At 37.7% G+C, this 17271-nt stretch overlaps 2 protein-coding genes across 2 annotated transcripts; both read right to left on the reverse strand.

Annotated features, from left to right (window-relative positions):
• Nucleotides 1-1426: 1426 nt before the first annotated feature.
• On the reverse strand, nucleotides 1427-3313 carry si:ch211-255i20.3 (transmembrane emp24 domain-containing protein 11). Its single transcript, XM_053323681.1, has 5 exons — nucleotides 3184-3313; nucleotides 2643-2734; nucleotides 1974-2099; nucleotides 1697-1843; nucleotides 1427-1576 (listed from the first exon to the last, which is right to left on the reverse strand). Exons 1-5 carry the CDS (start codon nucleotides 3311-3313, stop codon nucleotides 1427-1429), a joined length of 645 nt encoding a protein of 214 aa, XP_053179656.1.
• Nucleotides 3314-5877: 2564 nt separating this feature from the next.
• On the reverse strand, nucleotides 5878-14248 carry spon2b (spondin 2b, extracellular matrix protein). Its single transcript, XM_053323812.1, has 6 exons — nucleotides 14104-14248; nucleotides 12514-12786; nucleotides 11925-12148; nucleotides 10086-10277; nucleotides 9344-9530; nucleotides 5878-6950 (listed from the first exon to the last, which is right to left on the reverse strand). The coding sequence occupies exons 2-6, from the start codon at nucleotides 12746-12748 to the stop codon at nucleotides 6772-6774; spliced, it is 1017 nt and encodes a 338-aa protein (XP_053179787.1). The 5' UTR covers nucleotides 12749-12786; nucleotides 14104-14248; the 3' UTR covers nucleotides 5878-6771.
• Between the last annotated feature and the right edge of the window lie 3023 nt (nucleotides 14249-17271).

Genomic DNA, 17271 nt, shown 5'->3' on the forward strand with positions numbered 1-17271 from the left:
GTGAATTAATCCCGTAGCATGTGATTGTTCATGCTAATTTAAGCAAGAAACAAATCTTCTTAATATTATGTCCTGACTAAAAATAAGCTAAATGCTTAGTATAGCTCTCTTACCAGTTCTCTTTTTCGTCGGTGAATTGTTAATTAATCCGAAGTAACATTTTATCAGCCCAACTGTTTATTTACTATGTTGAAGTTTATCAGCACGTAACAACGTCAGTTACGTCAGTTACGTCAGCGCTGTTAGCTGTCTTGCTAGTTTTCCTCAGGTGAATACAGTCTATGGGTGAAAGAGACATTTATTCACAACGTCAATCATTTGAGTTCACACCCTATAAAATGAGAAATAATAACAAAACTGTTTCCATTCAAACTTTTATTTAAAAGCGGTTGTATGGAAGCCCATATGACTTATATTTGTTTTTAATAGTTTTTGGACAACATTGGAGGTCTTATGGCACAGAGGAATAAGGTGATGTATGCATTGAATACACTAAGTAATATCACTTCATTGTTGGTTTGACTCTGCACGAAAAATTTAATATAAATAAATAATTTTCTGTCAGGTCCTTCAACATTGGAGAAGAGGCAAAGTGTCCATTGCTTATGTTAAAAAATATCAGCAATTCTCAAAATAATTTGAATGTCAGGTAAATTGCATCAAAATTCATACTCCATAAAATGAGAAATAATAACAAAATACTTCCATCCATTCAAATCTTTATTTTAAAGCAGTTGTATGGAAGCCCATAATGAGAAACTATATAATGACTTAGTATCTTAAAATAATGAGATACTATCTTAAAATAATGAGATACTATATCAAAACAATGATTTGTGTCTTAAAATAATTACTTGTCTTGTGACTTAGTATCATTATTTTGATCTACTAAGTCATTATTTTGTGATAGTATGTCATTATTTTAAGATAATAATTATTTTGAGATACTAAGTCATTATTTTGAGATAGTATCTCATTGTTTTAATATACTAAGTCATTATTTTGAGATACTAAGTAATTTAAGTAGACAAAACTAATTACTGAAGTGCTTTAACAGAAATGTACAACCTTGCTGTGTACATGCTAGCTTAAACTAAACAAGGTTGCAGTAAACACAAGCCTGGTTTAAATTAGAGCTACATAGGTCCACAAAGAAGGAGAATGAACCATTTAAATATTATAGTAATGGTTAATGCACACAACCAATATTTTTTTTCAAAGTTTTTATTTATTTTTAACATACAGTAGTTTTCACTATTTTCCTCATATATCTATGTCACTGATTGTTTGACGATGGGAGTTTTTAGTTCAGATATTTCAAGCCATAAGGTATTATTATTACAAGATGCAACACAGTACTGTACAAAAGTGGGCAGTACATGCAGTGAAGTGAACAGGTACAGCGTTGACAGGTCAGTGGTTGTCATCAGACCAGCTTCTTGGCGATGAAAAAATCTTTGAGTCGTTTCATCTGCCAGAAACCAACTGATAGAAGAATGGAGGTCTGCACCACGGCCCACCACAAGACCTTACTGTTGGTGTCCTCACTGATTTGACGAAATGTCTCTTCTTTCTCCTGAATAATAAGAGATGACAAAAAGAGGGTTAAAGTCAATCACTCGTTATATAAGCTGTTACCATACTATTCCTGTCCTACTGCTATCCTATTGTCATGTTATGAAATTGTCGCATTTACCCTCTGGTACTCCTGTTGCCTCGTGATATGCGTCATTTGATCAATGAGATGATTGAGGTTGCTCTCTAGACTCTCCATGTTGTGTTTGGTCCTGTCAACATTGGGGTCAATTGAGTGCTCTCCCATCTGAACGTCCAAATGTAGCTTCTGTGTAGTAAAATGGGGATAAAGTCAGGGATTGTTGTCAGAAAGGTGTGATAAGTCATGGCAAAATGTTTGCATTATCATTAGTGACTTTTTTATGAATATATGTTCTGTGTGTGTCAACAGGTCTCACCAGCTTTTCTCCAGCAAAGACAGAAAACCTTGTGGAGTTGGTTTGAAAGCAAAGGTAGTGCTGACCGGAGGCGTGAGCTGTGAAGGTAAATTTACTAAATTTACCGTAACGTTTGGTCATCAAAACCTAGAGAGCAGAAAAACATATTTAAGCCAACATTTCTCCATCTATAGATCTGATTTTGCTTATCTTTGTTCTGTCAAAAATTCTTGAGCTAAAATCTACTTTATTTTAGAGTTGATGTACAATTGCTGTAGGATGATATAAATGAAAACTATAAAACAGAGTAAAACTCATCCAATTTAGCTGTCAGATTGTCTTGCTGATGTACATTCACTTTTTTTTGGCATTCAAATGTAATTCATAGACGGACTCATGCTCTGGGCCATAAAACATTTTTTCTACACTGGAGATCCAAGACAATAATAAAATAGTACATTAATGAAGTTACAGGCTTGCAGTAAGATGTAAATCCATGTAAATGATTATGCTCTAGTCATCAATCAAATCATGCACCACTAAGCTTTATGACACTGCATTTAATGCTTTTCAGTCTTGTTTGTGTTTGTTTTGGATGGAGAAACCAGACAGCACATGTTCTCGTGTATCAACACACACATGTTTGTGTGACTCTCGCTAAGTAATAAACCTTTCCTGTGAGTCCAATACCTCATGGTTTGGGTCTCTGACTGTCACAGTGACGCCGAGGTGAGGGGAGTGGGTGGAGGCCGTCAAATCCCAAGGCTCCAACAAGAAATATCCTGAGAGTAAAAGACACCCACACATAAGAGCATATGTGTACACAATCACACAGAGTAGTAGCCAAGGTCAGTAAACAGCTTGTGACATTTGGGATAATGATTAGATTAAAGCTTGTAGAGCATATTCAATTAATGCATTCATATTTGGCTTTACACTATAATACATAATATACAGTGTTCATAGATATTAGTATTTACTTCAAATGTTATTGAAACAAAAGTTGCACAAGCACACAAAAGCCTTAATATGTTTAATCCCTTCACAGTGAAGTTCCTTTGCACCTCCTTTTTAAATGAAGTTAAATAATAAGTTCATATCCAGTAATAATACTGAGCGATTCAACAATCACATGATATTTCACAACTTTTCAATACAGAAATCCATATTTATTGCTGTCTTTGAGACTGTGAACGACTCTCAGGAGTAATATTCCGTCTCCAGGACTCACCGGTTACCAGCGTGTCTTCAGGAATCTCCTCAATGATGCATTTTTCTTCTAGTTCCCCGAGATCAAAATACATGCCTACTGCCAACATCAGGTAACACTGAAGGAGAAAGCCAGTACCTCGCAAACCCATTTTCAGTTAACAATGAGCCTTTAAATTCCAATACCTCTGACAGCAACAAAATGTTTGGCCTTTAGTCACAACTTTTTACAGATCTACAAATGCTAGATCAAAACTGTGTTATTTTTCTTTTACGACAGCCAAATGTCTGCATCCTGTAGCATATATATTAAAAGTGAGAGGCTGTAAGAGAGAAAGTCTGAGTGTGAGAAACTTACAGGTGCTGTTTTGTGTGACGAGACATTCTGCTGGTTTTATTACTGGTTAACCTGGGAGCCAATAGCAAAGCTGCAGAGACTGATTGATTGGGACTGACCACTTGACAGTGTCACCTGTTTTTGTAGTACTAAGGAACAAGCACAGTGACACATTCAAAAGTCCACCTATTAGTGTATATTAATGTGAGAGTCATGACATAAAACACATTATTGCTGCAGTAGACTTGTTTATACCATATGGACAATGTAGCTGGTTTGCATTTACTACACTTAACGAAAACTGGAAGATGCTGAAATGTGCATTAATGGATAAAACATTGCTTTCAACAAGATGCAAGAGGAATGAGTTAAATGTCTTAGTAAGGTTTTAGCAGTTTCGCTAAAAAACTCCAGGGCAAGAATATGTACGACCCGTTGATTGTATATAAATATGGATGACGCGTCTCAATTTCATGTTGCCATGCAAAAGTGACAAAATATCTCTTTCTTGCTTGTGTGATGTCATTTGGAGCCAGAGTCTGTACAGGTTTGAGAGCAGCTTCAAACGCTGTCAACCATAATGTAACACCACCTTTTAATAACTCATTAGAAACAAACTTATCAGAAAAATGTGTACTTGGAAAAACATTAACGTGATAAGAACTACCTAAAATGACTACTTGTATGTGATATATTTTTTGAGTTTTTCGTGTAGCTTATGCTCCATCTGCTAACATGGAGGAGGCAGGATATTTTTGTCTATACTGCAGCCAGCCACCAGTGGGCGACCGAGACGTTTTGGCCTCAATTTTGGGGAGCTGTCATGACCTTCATCCTTATATACAGTCAGTGGTACAACCACACAACTGTAGTATGGCAGTCAGTGCTTAACCTTGACAAATTTGATGAATGTATTTCTGGCCTACTGACTTTTTTCTTATATCTTGAAAAAACCTTCTTTTAAAATATATGTTCACCTCTTAACCTCTGACACATTATTTATTACCAGGGTCGCCTTATTACTGTAGTGCAAGAGAAACTCCACCACATCAGTTCCTGTGGAAAATGTAATTCAAACCAATGCATACAATAGATGACTACCATATGCTTACCTTAGATGAGGTCACTTATAAAGTAAACCCCAGCACCCACACACACAGAATAATCCCCTCTCATATTTAGCATCTGTAAAAGTAAGCAAAATATCAGATCTCCTTCTCCTCCCACACAGTAGTTTCACAGAAAGTGTGAACACTAAATCAAAACATTGAAAGTGCCACTCTGGCTCGCCGGTTTCAAAATACTGTCTAACTTGCTACTTCGTGACAAAACACATCTTTTAACAAATCATTGATAATTAGCATTTCTCTGTGAACCACATACAGCCACCTATCACTCTCTGTGGCAGAAGTACTGCTTTTAATATTTGTTGTATATTCTAAGCAACAGTATGAGGTAATGTTACATTTATTTTCCCATTTATTCCCATTTATAAAATCCCATGTTGTACCATAATGTATTCATCACCATTTATAATATTGAGTATATACTTTACTGTTACTTCTCTGAGACTTAGCTGATGAAACTGTTACAGACATACAGGAGTTAGACTCACTCCTCTTCCGTTTCTCCTCATTCTCAATCAGTAATTTTTCTGTCCCTCACCATTCAAAGCAGTAGGGAGTCTATCGTACACCAGATGTTATGGTTCTTTGGTGTTATTCAATCTGTCATACAGTATGGTTTCTATGTTGTTTGGTGGGAAGGGAGAGTGGGCTATAAGTGTCTCTATCTGGTTTACATATTTACACTACTATCGTTCAGAAAATCAGCCATATTTTTATCTGTTTCAAATTGTGTTTTCTTCATTGTCCCCTGAAAGAAGAGGTTGTTTTCAGTTCTGTTAAGTCTATTAAATAGGGCTCCTACTATATAGTTGGATGTGCTACACTGGCTGTCACAGCATGAAGTGAGGGCTTTGACATTTCAAGCCATATGGGCTAAATCCACATTTGGCAAACTGTTTTAAATAGTTTATTCGTTTTATGACCAACACTTCATCAGGATGAATCCTAGCTTTGGGGCTTGAACTCAGGTCATCCAGTTAAAAGCATTTCTCTCTACGCTCAGTTTAATCATGCAGACCCCGTGTTAGTAATATTACTGAGCAGAGGCACTGAAGAAGGATTTTATTCGATGACATGGAAACTTGAAAATTAATCTTGTGATTGTGTTCTGCTACATGTAGAGTTTGGGAATTAGACTCAAAAAAGGGACCACCATTTTTTCAAGAAGAGGTTGTCAGTGAATTCACAATATCTTATATTATTTACATTTTATTGAACATACAGAAAACATACATTTTTTTATTGTTTGTTGTTTTTTGTACAAAAACTTATTTTCTGTATTACACTAATATCTCAATAGCATAAACGAATACAAATTCTTACTTTCAGATTTGATATACTGTACATTACAGGTTAAAATCCTGTCAATAAATATATTCTTTGTCTTCAGGAAAACAACCACAATGTCTCATAAACATTATGTTTTGAATGCGGCATAGTACATTAATTTACATGTTTGACTCACATTTTGTCAACACTATCCCATCTAATGGAACCACAGCAGCATCTTCATTTCCCCTGTGCCTGATCTGATACTTCTTGGATTTCCCTTTAAGTATTTCTTGGATATGGGGATTTTAGATCTTAAGTGTCATTTATATGGATTTATTTCCAAATCCGCTTGATGAAAGCTGCTGGGAGTTATAATCCACTGTAAGCAAACTCGTCTGTGATCTTCAGAAATGTCAAACCAAACCCAATTATAATTTGGAAATGTGTTTTCAGTTAATACTTATGTTTAAAACACCATTGTCATGTCCCCAGACAATTTTGATAATCTGCAAAACAGAATTGGTGTCTAATAGCTATGTCACCAAACTACACCTCTCTAGTTCTCTCAGATCTATCAATACAACTTGAGGATGACACTTTGTTTCCAGTTGGTGATTGATGACAATCTCTGTTTGATTTTAAGTCAAGATTTACAGATAATCAATCAATAAATCAGTCATTTCTACAAAATGAAGGCATAGCCAGGGAGGAAAGAAAGGAGTCCAGTTTATGAATTTTATGCCTCCAGCGAATACACTGCAGATCTTTTACTGTTGTTTCTTCGTCTTCGTCCTTTTCTCCCTTTCCTCGTTTTCTTTTCTTTTTTGTCTCTCCTCTCTTTCCTTTCCTTCTTTTCCCTCCTTTCCTGGCTTAGTCATAAACAGTTGTCAGGGAAACATTTCCTCTCTTCCTCCAGCAGGGGGCAGGGCGATCCATTGTTGGCTGCGTGCAATAGGACATAGCGTGTGCGGTGCTGTACGCCTGAGTCTCCACACTTGCTTTTGCACAACCCCCAGGGAGACCACACTGACACCTCACAGTCCAGAGGGGTATCTGCACAGAGGGGGGGGGGGGGATTACATGTTAACATTCATGAGTCATTTGTCATTTTGCAGTCATTGTTTTCTTGATTTTGCATGAAAGAGCTCCTTTTTCAGTATACTGGGTCTATTGTTTGGAGGTTATGAGTGACTTAAAGGATTTTATGTCAGAGGTTTGAATGGAAAGCAAGACTATGACATAATAGAAGAAAAAAAAACGCTGCTTTTCAAGCCTTGCATTACATAAAATAGTACATGTCTAATTTATTTCTAAAAATATAGACAACCCATAGAATATTGTTATAGATTATTGCCACTGGTTGTGCTGCAGGAGGTCCCTTTAATTGTGGCTCTGATTTTATTAATCTTCATTTATGAAGTGATTTCTTGCTGACCATGTTTCTTCTTTATAAGTATAGCTCTGCTTCACATTGTCTACTACACATTGGGGTTTTAGCACTTCTAAAAGGCACCTCATCTAAAATATAGGGAAAGGGGAAATCCTTTATAATATTTTTTTTCAATTATCTATTGAATAATGCTTATTAATCTTTCTTCCTTTCTACAATGTGGTGAACTTGCCCAGAAACCTCAGCCAACCTTGTTGTGCGCTTGTGTGCGAATGATATGTATCACAGACTTTGAGTTGTCAGCTAAGAGTAGAAAAGCAGAAGGATGAGAGGAGGTGCGGAAGCTGCATGGATGGACGGTTGGATGGAGGGATGCAAGTCAAATTGAGGCTGATTTTGACATCTCCTGTCATCTTGTGTGTCCATTAGGAAAAGGGGGGAGAGAGGGAAGATGGCAAAGGCTGTATGAATGCTGTAAAATCAAAGCTTACTTATATTATTTAACATTAATGTTATATTTCACAGGAAATAATTTGAGCAATTGTCAATCTGTTTTAGTATTTAAAAAAACCCTTCCCAACCCTGGGGTGAAGGCATATAGAGGATGGAGAGATTAGTGAAAGGATAGAAGGACGACAAAAAAGCAAACAAAATAAAAGGCGGAAGGGTAGGATGGAGCTTTGGGAGCAGGGCAGGAAACCCCAACAGATTATTGGCCTCTCTCTGTTGTTTGTTGATTGGTAGTCAGGGGAACAGGCTTGTAGTCTGTGATGCTGACTCAAAACTTTACAGTCACCCTGAACACTGAATCCAATTACTGCACTGTCAGCTTTCCTGCCAGCTCAACATGCCATCTGTTCCCCTTTTTCCCCCCACAAAACTTTTTCCTCTTCTAGTCATCTATTTAGATAATTTTTTCCCCTGTATCATATTTGAGACATAACATCATTGACCCAGACAGGTGGTTTGAGTACTGAATTGCTGGTGTTACGTGTACATATATGTTGACACACTATCCATCTTTATTTTTCCAAGCTATTCTTCTTTGCAGCTGGGCTTTTGTTTTTACTGTTACCGCTAATTTGTACAACAGGGAGTTTTAAATTTTAACAATCTGCGAATCAGCGTTAAGTAAATCCAGCTTCATCTTAAGGATCTAGGTCTTGTTAAAACATTTGTGTCTGCTTCCCATTTGGGGGCACTGCCCAAATGCTGATGTATATAATTTCTACATAGTTTTCTAATAATGCTCTTTCACTTTCTCAGTCTCATATCTTCAGACTGCTCTAGTGGATACCAGATGTGCCATTGTTTTTCTCTGATGCCCTACACTCAGTGGGCTTCTCTGGTTTTTGGTTGGGAGTAATTAAGTTTGTGTGTGGCCAGTAATGGTTCCCAAACACTTTCATACGAGTCAGAAAAAAGACTCAGGTTCCTAGTATTGTGTTAACTTCTAGTATGGAACAGCATAGAGTATATATAGTTTTATTATTCTTCTGTTAAATCTGTTTGGTATCACTCCATCAGTGGAAGTGGATGGAAAGATGAAGCTTAGGGTAGGAATGGTGGAGTATTGCAAGTACATTGTTTTCCTTGTTAATCTTACTAATCTGTATTTTAGCACATTATGTTGGCTATGTTAGAGTGCTTGTTTTTGATTTTATGGTATTATTATTATTATATTATATTATATATAGCAGCAGGAATGTGTTAACAAGATCGCTGTATAACCCTAACTCTACAAGGTATTTTTTAATTCTCAAGAAATACAATATGAGTTCAAACACAGTGGTACATTTGAAGGATATCATACAGGCCTTAGCACATATATCCATTATAATATTCATGTAGTGTAATGTCATTGTTTTTTTTACTGGTCATTATTAAATATGATTACTGTTGTTGCTCTATATTTATTATTTGACTGTATTACAATAGGCTTTGGGCTCTTTTCAAACAGTGCTTTTCAGTGTATATGATGGGTGTATTTCATCAATATCATACAAGAACAGAACATTCTGAACATATATATGTAAATTATATTACTTAGACTTACTTATGAGTGTGTCTTCAATCTCGTTTCCTGTTGGCAATTGGTTGGATTGCGTAGGCTCTAGAGGCAAGCTGATGATCTGATTGGTCTTCTTAATCTTGGTCAGTGTTACCTTGGCCATGGGTGGGAGGTGCTTCAGGCGGGGGTAGTAGAAGGAGTTGGCAGGATGGTTAGGGAGAGAAGAGGTGATCTATGGTGGGGGGGAAATGACAAGCAATAGCAGAGATGAATAGGAGACAATCAATCTTTTATAGCACAATAGCAGTTTATCACTTGTGTAAAAGAAACACGGCATATATGATTTAAGTACTTAAGTTAAAGATGTTAAGTTTGTGCTAAAATGTTGCATATCTAGAAAGAAACCACACAGTTCAAACTATAGGCCAACACAGCATTTAATGTGCTGTCAATAAATGTTGTTCTGTCATTGTATCAACTGCAAAATCATCAAAGTGACTGTAATCAATTGGAAATGCATAAGAATTGCATTACCCAGGTGATTTTACATAACACCCTATCAATGTAGTAATGATGTGGATGAGGCAATTAAATGATTATTTCTATGTAGCAATTGTCCTACTTTTATAATAGAGTAGAAAACCAACATGAAAGTCATGCAAAACAATGTGCACTTCTCTGCCAACACCAGCTGTAACAAGCAACGTGAAGCTTATTATTACTCTGCTCATACTGTTTGTAATTTTTGGCTTTGTTGGATGGGTGTTGGCTGATCATACTGACCCACCTGTGTTATTTTGTCCTGTGGGATGGTCTCAAAGTTGGGGGAAGAGAAGGTGAACCCGCTGTCAGTTCCTGCATCGTAAGGGAAAAGCTCCAGCGTCACACTCTCTTTCCAATGGTCACCCTCGCACAGATCAACACCGTCCACACCCACAAACCAGTCTGGGCTGGGAACGATCCGCACGATAAACGACAGCTGCAGATGCAGAAGAGGAAGTAGAGCGTGGGGAAGGAGATGGAGCGTAAAGAGGGGGGAAAAAAGAAGGAGGAGGAAATGAGGAGGTGGGTCACAGTGAGAGATGGAGATAAGGATAGGATGTGAGATGGAGAGAAAGGAGAAAGGCATGGGTGGAATGGGAAATGCAGAAGAGATGTAAGTTTATGTCACCATATATGACTTTGTTTGTTTGTTAGTGGATCATAGTCTGACCTCATTGTGTCAGTAGGACAGTGACCTGTAGGTGCAGAAGAAGTTGAAGAAGAATTGTGCAACACAACTCCTCAATCCCCTCTTCTGAAGTTAAATCAACAAGACTTTTTATATAATATATCAGTATTATAGTAAGTACTGTATGCTTTACTTCTTTCTCATATGACAACGTGAATGACACTGATAGGAGAAATCAGTCATCAAAAATTCTCCTTCCTTCCTAGAAACAGCCATTTCAGTGCCAAAGTACAGTCTGTTGGTGAACGTTTTCAATCTCCAACTGGCCTTTTTCCATTTCTTTCACCTCCAAACCAAACCTCTGTGTCCCCTATTCATCCCAACTCTGTCTCGTCTCTTTTCCAAGCCCAACAGAGTGTTTGGTCAGATATATCCCCAGCTTTATGACCTACCCAGAGACTCATCGGTAGGAAGTTTAACAGCCAGCTCCTGCTGAGTTTCACATAATACGTAGGGACATAAATTAAGCTCGCTATGTTTCGGAAGTTCTCTTTAGGGTGCAGCTTATGGAAACTTGCAAACAGCTGTTTTAATGGTCGAAGTAACCATTTTGTTGCATTGAATTTGTTGAAATGGCATAATGCTGCTCTTTTTCATAATGTAAATGTTTTATGGCCAACAATTAACAGCAGTATGGAAACCCATTACTTGGCTAAATAAATACTTGTGGCATTAAAGTAAGATTTTTAGCTAATTGTAGTTGTTTTACAACCCTAGTTTTGTTTTTATAGGTCTGACTGTCAGCACTACTGTATATATCATAGTAACTCCTCATAACTGTATTGTTGAGAGATGGCAATACAGCAACATTAACAGACATCACTTCATAACAAATCATGTTTAACTCATTTATCTAAAATCTCTTATTTGAAAGTAAAAAATGAAGGTAAACACAAAATATAATTAAAAAAATATTTTCACTGCTCAACCTACCATAACTCAAGTGTGGGGGTCAAAGTTGAACAATGAAGTAGCTCTACAAAGTACAATAGATGTTTGCAGGAGAGTTGGGATTATATTTTTATTTGCACTGGCCTTTATATTCACCTCCAAAATAAGTTTGTAATATATTCAAACTAGAAACCTCTTTATCCTTTACACTAGATTGTCAAGCTGTATAATGTTATCATACCTACAAGGAATGATGGCTGCAACTACTATGTAAGAAAATAACCCAGTTTTAAAAAAAAAAAGAAAGTTAGTATCTGATAAGCTTGTCCACTTATCGTTGGGTTAAACAAAAATGGCTTCCCAACATTTTCAAAAAGTTATTTATCCCTCTGACATTGGCAAATAAAAACACCACATCACCTTATGATGTACATTGACCCATCATATAAACCCCTTCATATACTTGATGCCGTGACCCAGAAACCAGGTGCTAGAGTTACTTACATAGGAGTGCCTGGCGAAGACCTCAAACTCAGTGTTGACCTGGCCTGTGCCTCCCACAACAGCGGGAGCGGAGAGGACCCCATAAACGCTCTGGATGCGTTCGCCGGCCGTCTCGACTTCCTTCATGAGCGTCCAGGCCTCGCCTTTTTCAGTGAACTCTCTCACTCCGTTGCTGGCAAACTCATTACGCTGCCACATGTGGTAGTCAGAGCTGTGGGTCACCCCTTAGAGCAGAGAGGGGGGAAGGAGAGGATCACAGTTAGTTGATGCAACAGGTATTAATCTGCAGTAGTGATGCACTTTCAAATATCTTAAGTGGATTGTTGAGATGATTGCCTGGATATTAAATCAAAGTATTATAATATTTATTATAACATTTTAATTCTTACCAATAGAAAGAAAATGTAATAGTGTCCTTTCTACTTTTACTGAATAGGAGATATTTTTTGAATTTATTTCCCACATACTGACATCAGATCTTTTTATCCTTCAATGGCTTCCACTGCTTTTTGAAATACAGTTTCATATCTGCTCCCAGTACTTTTCTTAGTTTGAATATTGTTCCACAGCTAGCTTGTTGTGCACTTACCAATAAGGTTAGACCACTGTGCAGGGGGGCGGTAGACAGGATACTGTTTAGGGAAAGCTGCCTGGGTCCACTTGCCGCTAAACGTTAAGCTGTACTGGGCAGTTTCTGAGGCTGTGCACATGGGAATGTGCGTAGGAACAGGCAGTGAATGAATGCCTTGGCTTAGTGTCATCATCATGACGATCAGGTGGTAGAGCGCCTCAGAGTTGGAGAGGATGTTCCTTGTGATGTCCATTATAATGAGGGCTGATTGTTGGGGAGGATGAAGGAGGCCTGAGGGGGGGTAGATAAAAGGGAAGGGGGAAAAAAACAGAGAAGGTTAGTATTAGAGTGCACACAAAGCATGATGCTCAATATATCCCAACAGCCACTTTTGCTGCACTGTTGTTAATCTGTCATTGCTCCACCCGAAGAGGTCTGGTTTTAGATTACTTTTTAAAATGTAAGATTTACCAATTCTGCTTAATGTGACTATGCATAATTATAAATGCTTTCATTCTAAGGATTCAGGTAATTTCATCCTGCCATCTATCTGTCATCTATTTGGCACACAACACTTACTGCCTCTGTCCACGTGCATTTAAAATCTTTTCACAAGTATAATCTATTTATTTATGACATCTCTACTTGCGGTAATCCTTTTCTCAATTAGATATGGGACATGACAGGGCTGACAAAGCATCTGGCTGAAGCATCAGTGTCGGGTTTAACAAGTGGTGCATGTGAATCTCTTTAACCCTTTGTGCTGTTTAGACTTGTAAACTATTTAAATAATGTGGTATAGACAGAAGATTTGACATTGATTTAGATGCATAGTTTGGCCTTTGTTTTGAGCTATATATTCCTGTCTGAAAGACATAATTTCTTGAAATAAAACTGTGCCAGGAGACACATAAATTTGTATACTGCACTATATCATCATACAAAATTGAATTTCATGCTCCAGAGAAAGAGCAGCAAAATGGCAATCATCCTCCTAAACTCTTTCAGTTACTTTTTAATGGCTTGGGTCCATTCTCACAAGTCCTGCCCATTTGGCAGTATAATTTAAATGATCTGTCATGACTGTGTCCCTCACAAAATGGTGCTAAGTGTTCCCATGTGAGACATGCATCACATACAAGATCAGCATCCACATAGAGCAATGTACATGCTTAATGTATTGAATTATGAACAACCAGACAACTTAATATATCCAATAATTTCGTCATGCAGAGCAAATAAATGTGCTGACTTTCTATTCATTCAAAAATCTGTCCTCAGTAATTTATCATTTTTTATTAAATGAAAGAGGTCCTGATTGATTTTTACACAAAAGTGGAACAGGATTTGTTGGCAGGGGTTTCTTGCACTGCAACACAAATTCCTCTTGTCTTGTTTACTTACTCTGTCTGAATATCTTTTCACTTACAAGAGTTTGCATGAAATTCCACTTTTGCAGAAATAATTATAATTATTTTACATGCATACTTCTATAATACAGGTGCCAGTTCCAGATTGTGCAGATTCATGACTGCAGTCTTCCAAATTTAAATATCTATGTGCTGTTGTGTAGTGACAGTATGAATATGTGGTGTGGAAACTACTCACTGATTTTGCTCAGGGTTCCGGATGAAGGAAGGGTTGCAGCAGATGAGTGGAGAGGAGGGCTGTAAGTGAGGAGAAGGGGAGAGGAGAGCGGTGGATGTGGCTGTCGGGAAGAGTGACTGCAAAGTTCCAAGTCCTCTTTGGCCTATTTATGTCTTCCAGGAGGCTCACCCCTCTCTCTCCTCTCCCTCTTTGCCTCCTTCCCCATTTTTCTCCCCCCTCCTTCCCCTTTGCTCACTCCCCTCTTGACTTACTCCACTTTTTCTTTCAAGCTCTCTATCTGCTTGTCAATGACTTCCTTGCCCCCTTCATGCCCTTTGACTTTGGCACTCCTCCCTTCATTCCCCTCCTCCTCCTCTCTCTCTCCTACACTTTATAAGTAGCCCATTAACTGTCTAATGTGTTCAGCAGCTCTGTATGCACAGCCAGGGGTCTTGTGCAGCTCTGTGGTTAGAGTGTCATATCACAGTGGGATACTGTAGGTCTCAATACCAACAACTATGACTAATGAGATTGATAATGTATTTCTAGAATTCTTGAGATGTCTCTTGGTCACGTTTTTGTATTTCTAGATCAAATCCCAGTGCTGCTTTTTAACTCGCATAGGAAGTTATATTGCCTATGTCACAGTCAATTTGCATAACTCCTTTTTTATGTGTTTTTTGGGGCTTGCAGAAGCAGGCAAGTTGAGGAGTCATCCAACAGAAAGTGGGAGGAATTACAGGCCTTAAGATACTAATAGATGATGTGTTTCATGGCATTGGTTGTGAGAGAGTTGTGCAGAAAGCCTATGTATTTTTGGCTGCAGGCAAGTCCAGGTGGACAGTACATTGTATATACAGTAGGCTTCAGGTGTATAAAATACTAATGATTATGCTGTTGTTTTTTATCAACTTCAAATTGTGTCTATTGCTCGCAATTTGTTGGCGCATGCAACAATATGTTTGATTTCCAACCTGGGCAGCACTTCAGTTAAGTTCATGTTCAAGTTGGTTGAACAATGATGTCCACCTAAGACCTTGTATATACTTTGCTGTCACATGGTTTTGCAGTTTCTAGCATGTAGTGTTGCGAAATCTTTTTGCTGGTTGTGACTCTATTACTTTATTTGAGATTTGACAGTTCCCGAAAAGAGCTATATTTATGAAGTATGTTGTTGTTTAATGTTAAATCCCAAAGTGAGACAATAGGCAAACTTTTTGTGAAAAAATAAATGTGACATTGTTTTGTTTAAATTGCATTGAAAGGCATTGTGTTTCTACTGTAGTTTGCAAAATCTGATGTTGGAGCTTCTAGTCAGGTGCTGTCAGGAAGTCATTTTCACATTACCTTGATTTGACACCTGTGCAGTGGTGCGTCATGCTATTGGCCATAACATATAGCTGAATGGAGCTTTTATTCAGCTTTAACCATAATGTTATAGAATGTCACACCCTTACTACTCTACTCTACGACTCTTTACTACAAATAAACACAGGATATACTGTAAATTAGCTAAAAAAATAAACAAACATTGCTAAAAACATGAAGTGTTTTTGGTCATATTTGCGGTAGAAAAGCCCTGGTTTAGACTGTATGTGGACAGTGGATGCAGTGTCCATTTTTAGAGTGTTTTACAGTGTGTGATGTGTAAGTACCACACCTACGGCAAGCAACGATAACAGCTGCTGTTTTCTCTTGGGTGCTGTGTTGTGTGTCTTTAGTCTCTGAGCCAGGTTATGGAGGGTGTGTATGTGTGCCAGCACGCTCACGTCTAATCACAAAAATATGCCAGCATGCTGAATCAGCCCACATCTAATGATTTCCATATGGTCACGTTTCTTGCAAACACACCTACACACACTCACATACAGACCAGTTGCCCTCACTCAACCTCTCTCAGTTTCCAGGATTTATTGTTTAGACTTTAGAGTCCAGTCTGTTTTCATTAGCGACATTTAAAAAGATAAACTTAACTCATCACCACCCTCGTAACTCTGAGCACACTAAACAGTACCATATTGTGCTGTGTTTTATCAAGGATAGTAGAGCAAAATGAAAAAAGAAAGAAGCACAAACAGTGTGTCTGATGTCAGTGTCTTTCAGTCCTGGTCCCTGGGATTCAGAGAACTGTTGGTTTTTTGTGCATGTCCAGAATGAGAAGCAGCATTAAATGAAAACCACCTGTTTAATTCAAGAGATGGATCCAAACCTGACTGTGTCCCTACAGGTACATATTATGCACCTTAGCAAATTACTTCATCATTTCATCCAAGTATATATATGTACATCAGCTCATACATGAAAAACAACAGGGTGCCATACTCACTAGAAAAGCCCTTTTTTATTGTCCATACTGCTGAAGTGTCCTGGAGCAAGGCATCCTGAATCCTGACCTGCTCCACATCTGTTGCTCTGCTTCAGACCTCTGACCTTTGACCTTCCCAGAGAGCTGAATTGCCCCACAGGGATCATTAAAATATAACATTATTATTAATGTAGGTATTTTAATGATATGTTACATCTGTATTTTTTTGCTAGCCATATTCTCCTTCTATGCCTTTTGCCATTGCTATATTTCTTCACATGTTACTGCCACAAAGTGCTCATCAATGGAACAGCCTGAAAGCGTGAAACTTTGTGTCACGTCACGCTTATGCACACAATATACTGAAAATGCCAATAAATAATGCGACTAGTGATGAGATGACAGGTGTGTCCTGACTCCCGTTAGCTAGTAGTCATCATTTGTTAGACCAAAGGTCCAAAACCAGAAGATATTTAAGTTTACTATCACACGAGACAAAGAAAAACAGCAAACACTTACAATTAAGATGCTTCAACTAGGTAATGGTTTTGTATTTTTTGAAAAAAAAGACAAATGATTAACTAATTCTCAACATATTTCCCAATTGTTTTTCTGTCAGTTCGACTGATTAGTCATTCAAACCAAAAAAATATTCATTAAATTTTACAGTGATGGATGACACTAATTCTTGGGATTTTCCAACATGCTTAAAACTTGAAACAGCCATAAAAATGCTTACCCTTGGCTGCACCCACAGGCCTCTCCACCCTTCATATCAATAAAGGTTGTGAAACTGATGGAATTCTTTACACAGAAAAAAAATGTCATTGCTAAGAAATGGAGCACACAAGCAGGAATTTCTTTTGCTGCCAAACAACATCATT

This window comes from Scomber japonicus, chromosome 8 (genome assembly GCF_027409825.1).
Source record: "Scomber japonicus isolate fScoJap1 chromosome 8, fScoJap1.pri, whole genome shotgun sequence".
NCBI classification, from domain to species: domain Eukaryota; kingdom Metazoa; phylum Chordata; class Actinopteri; order Scombriformes; family Scombridae; genus Scomber; species Scomber japonicus.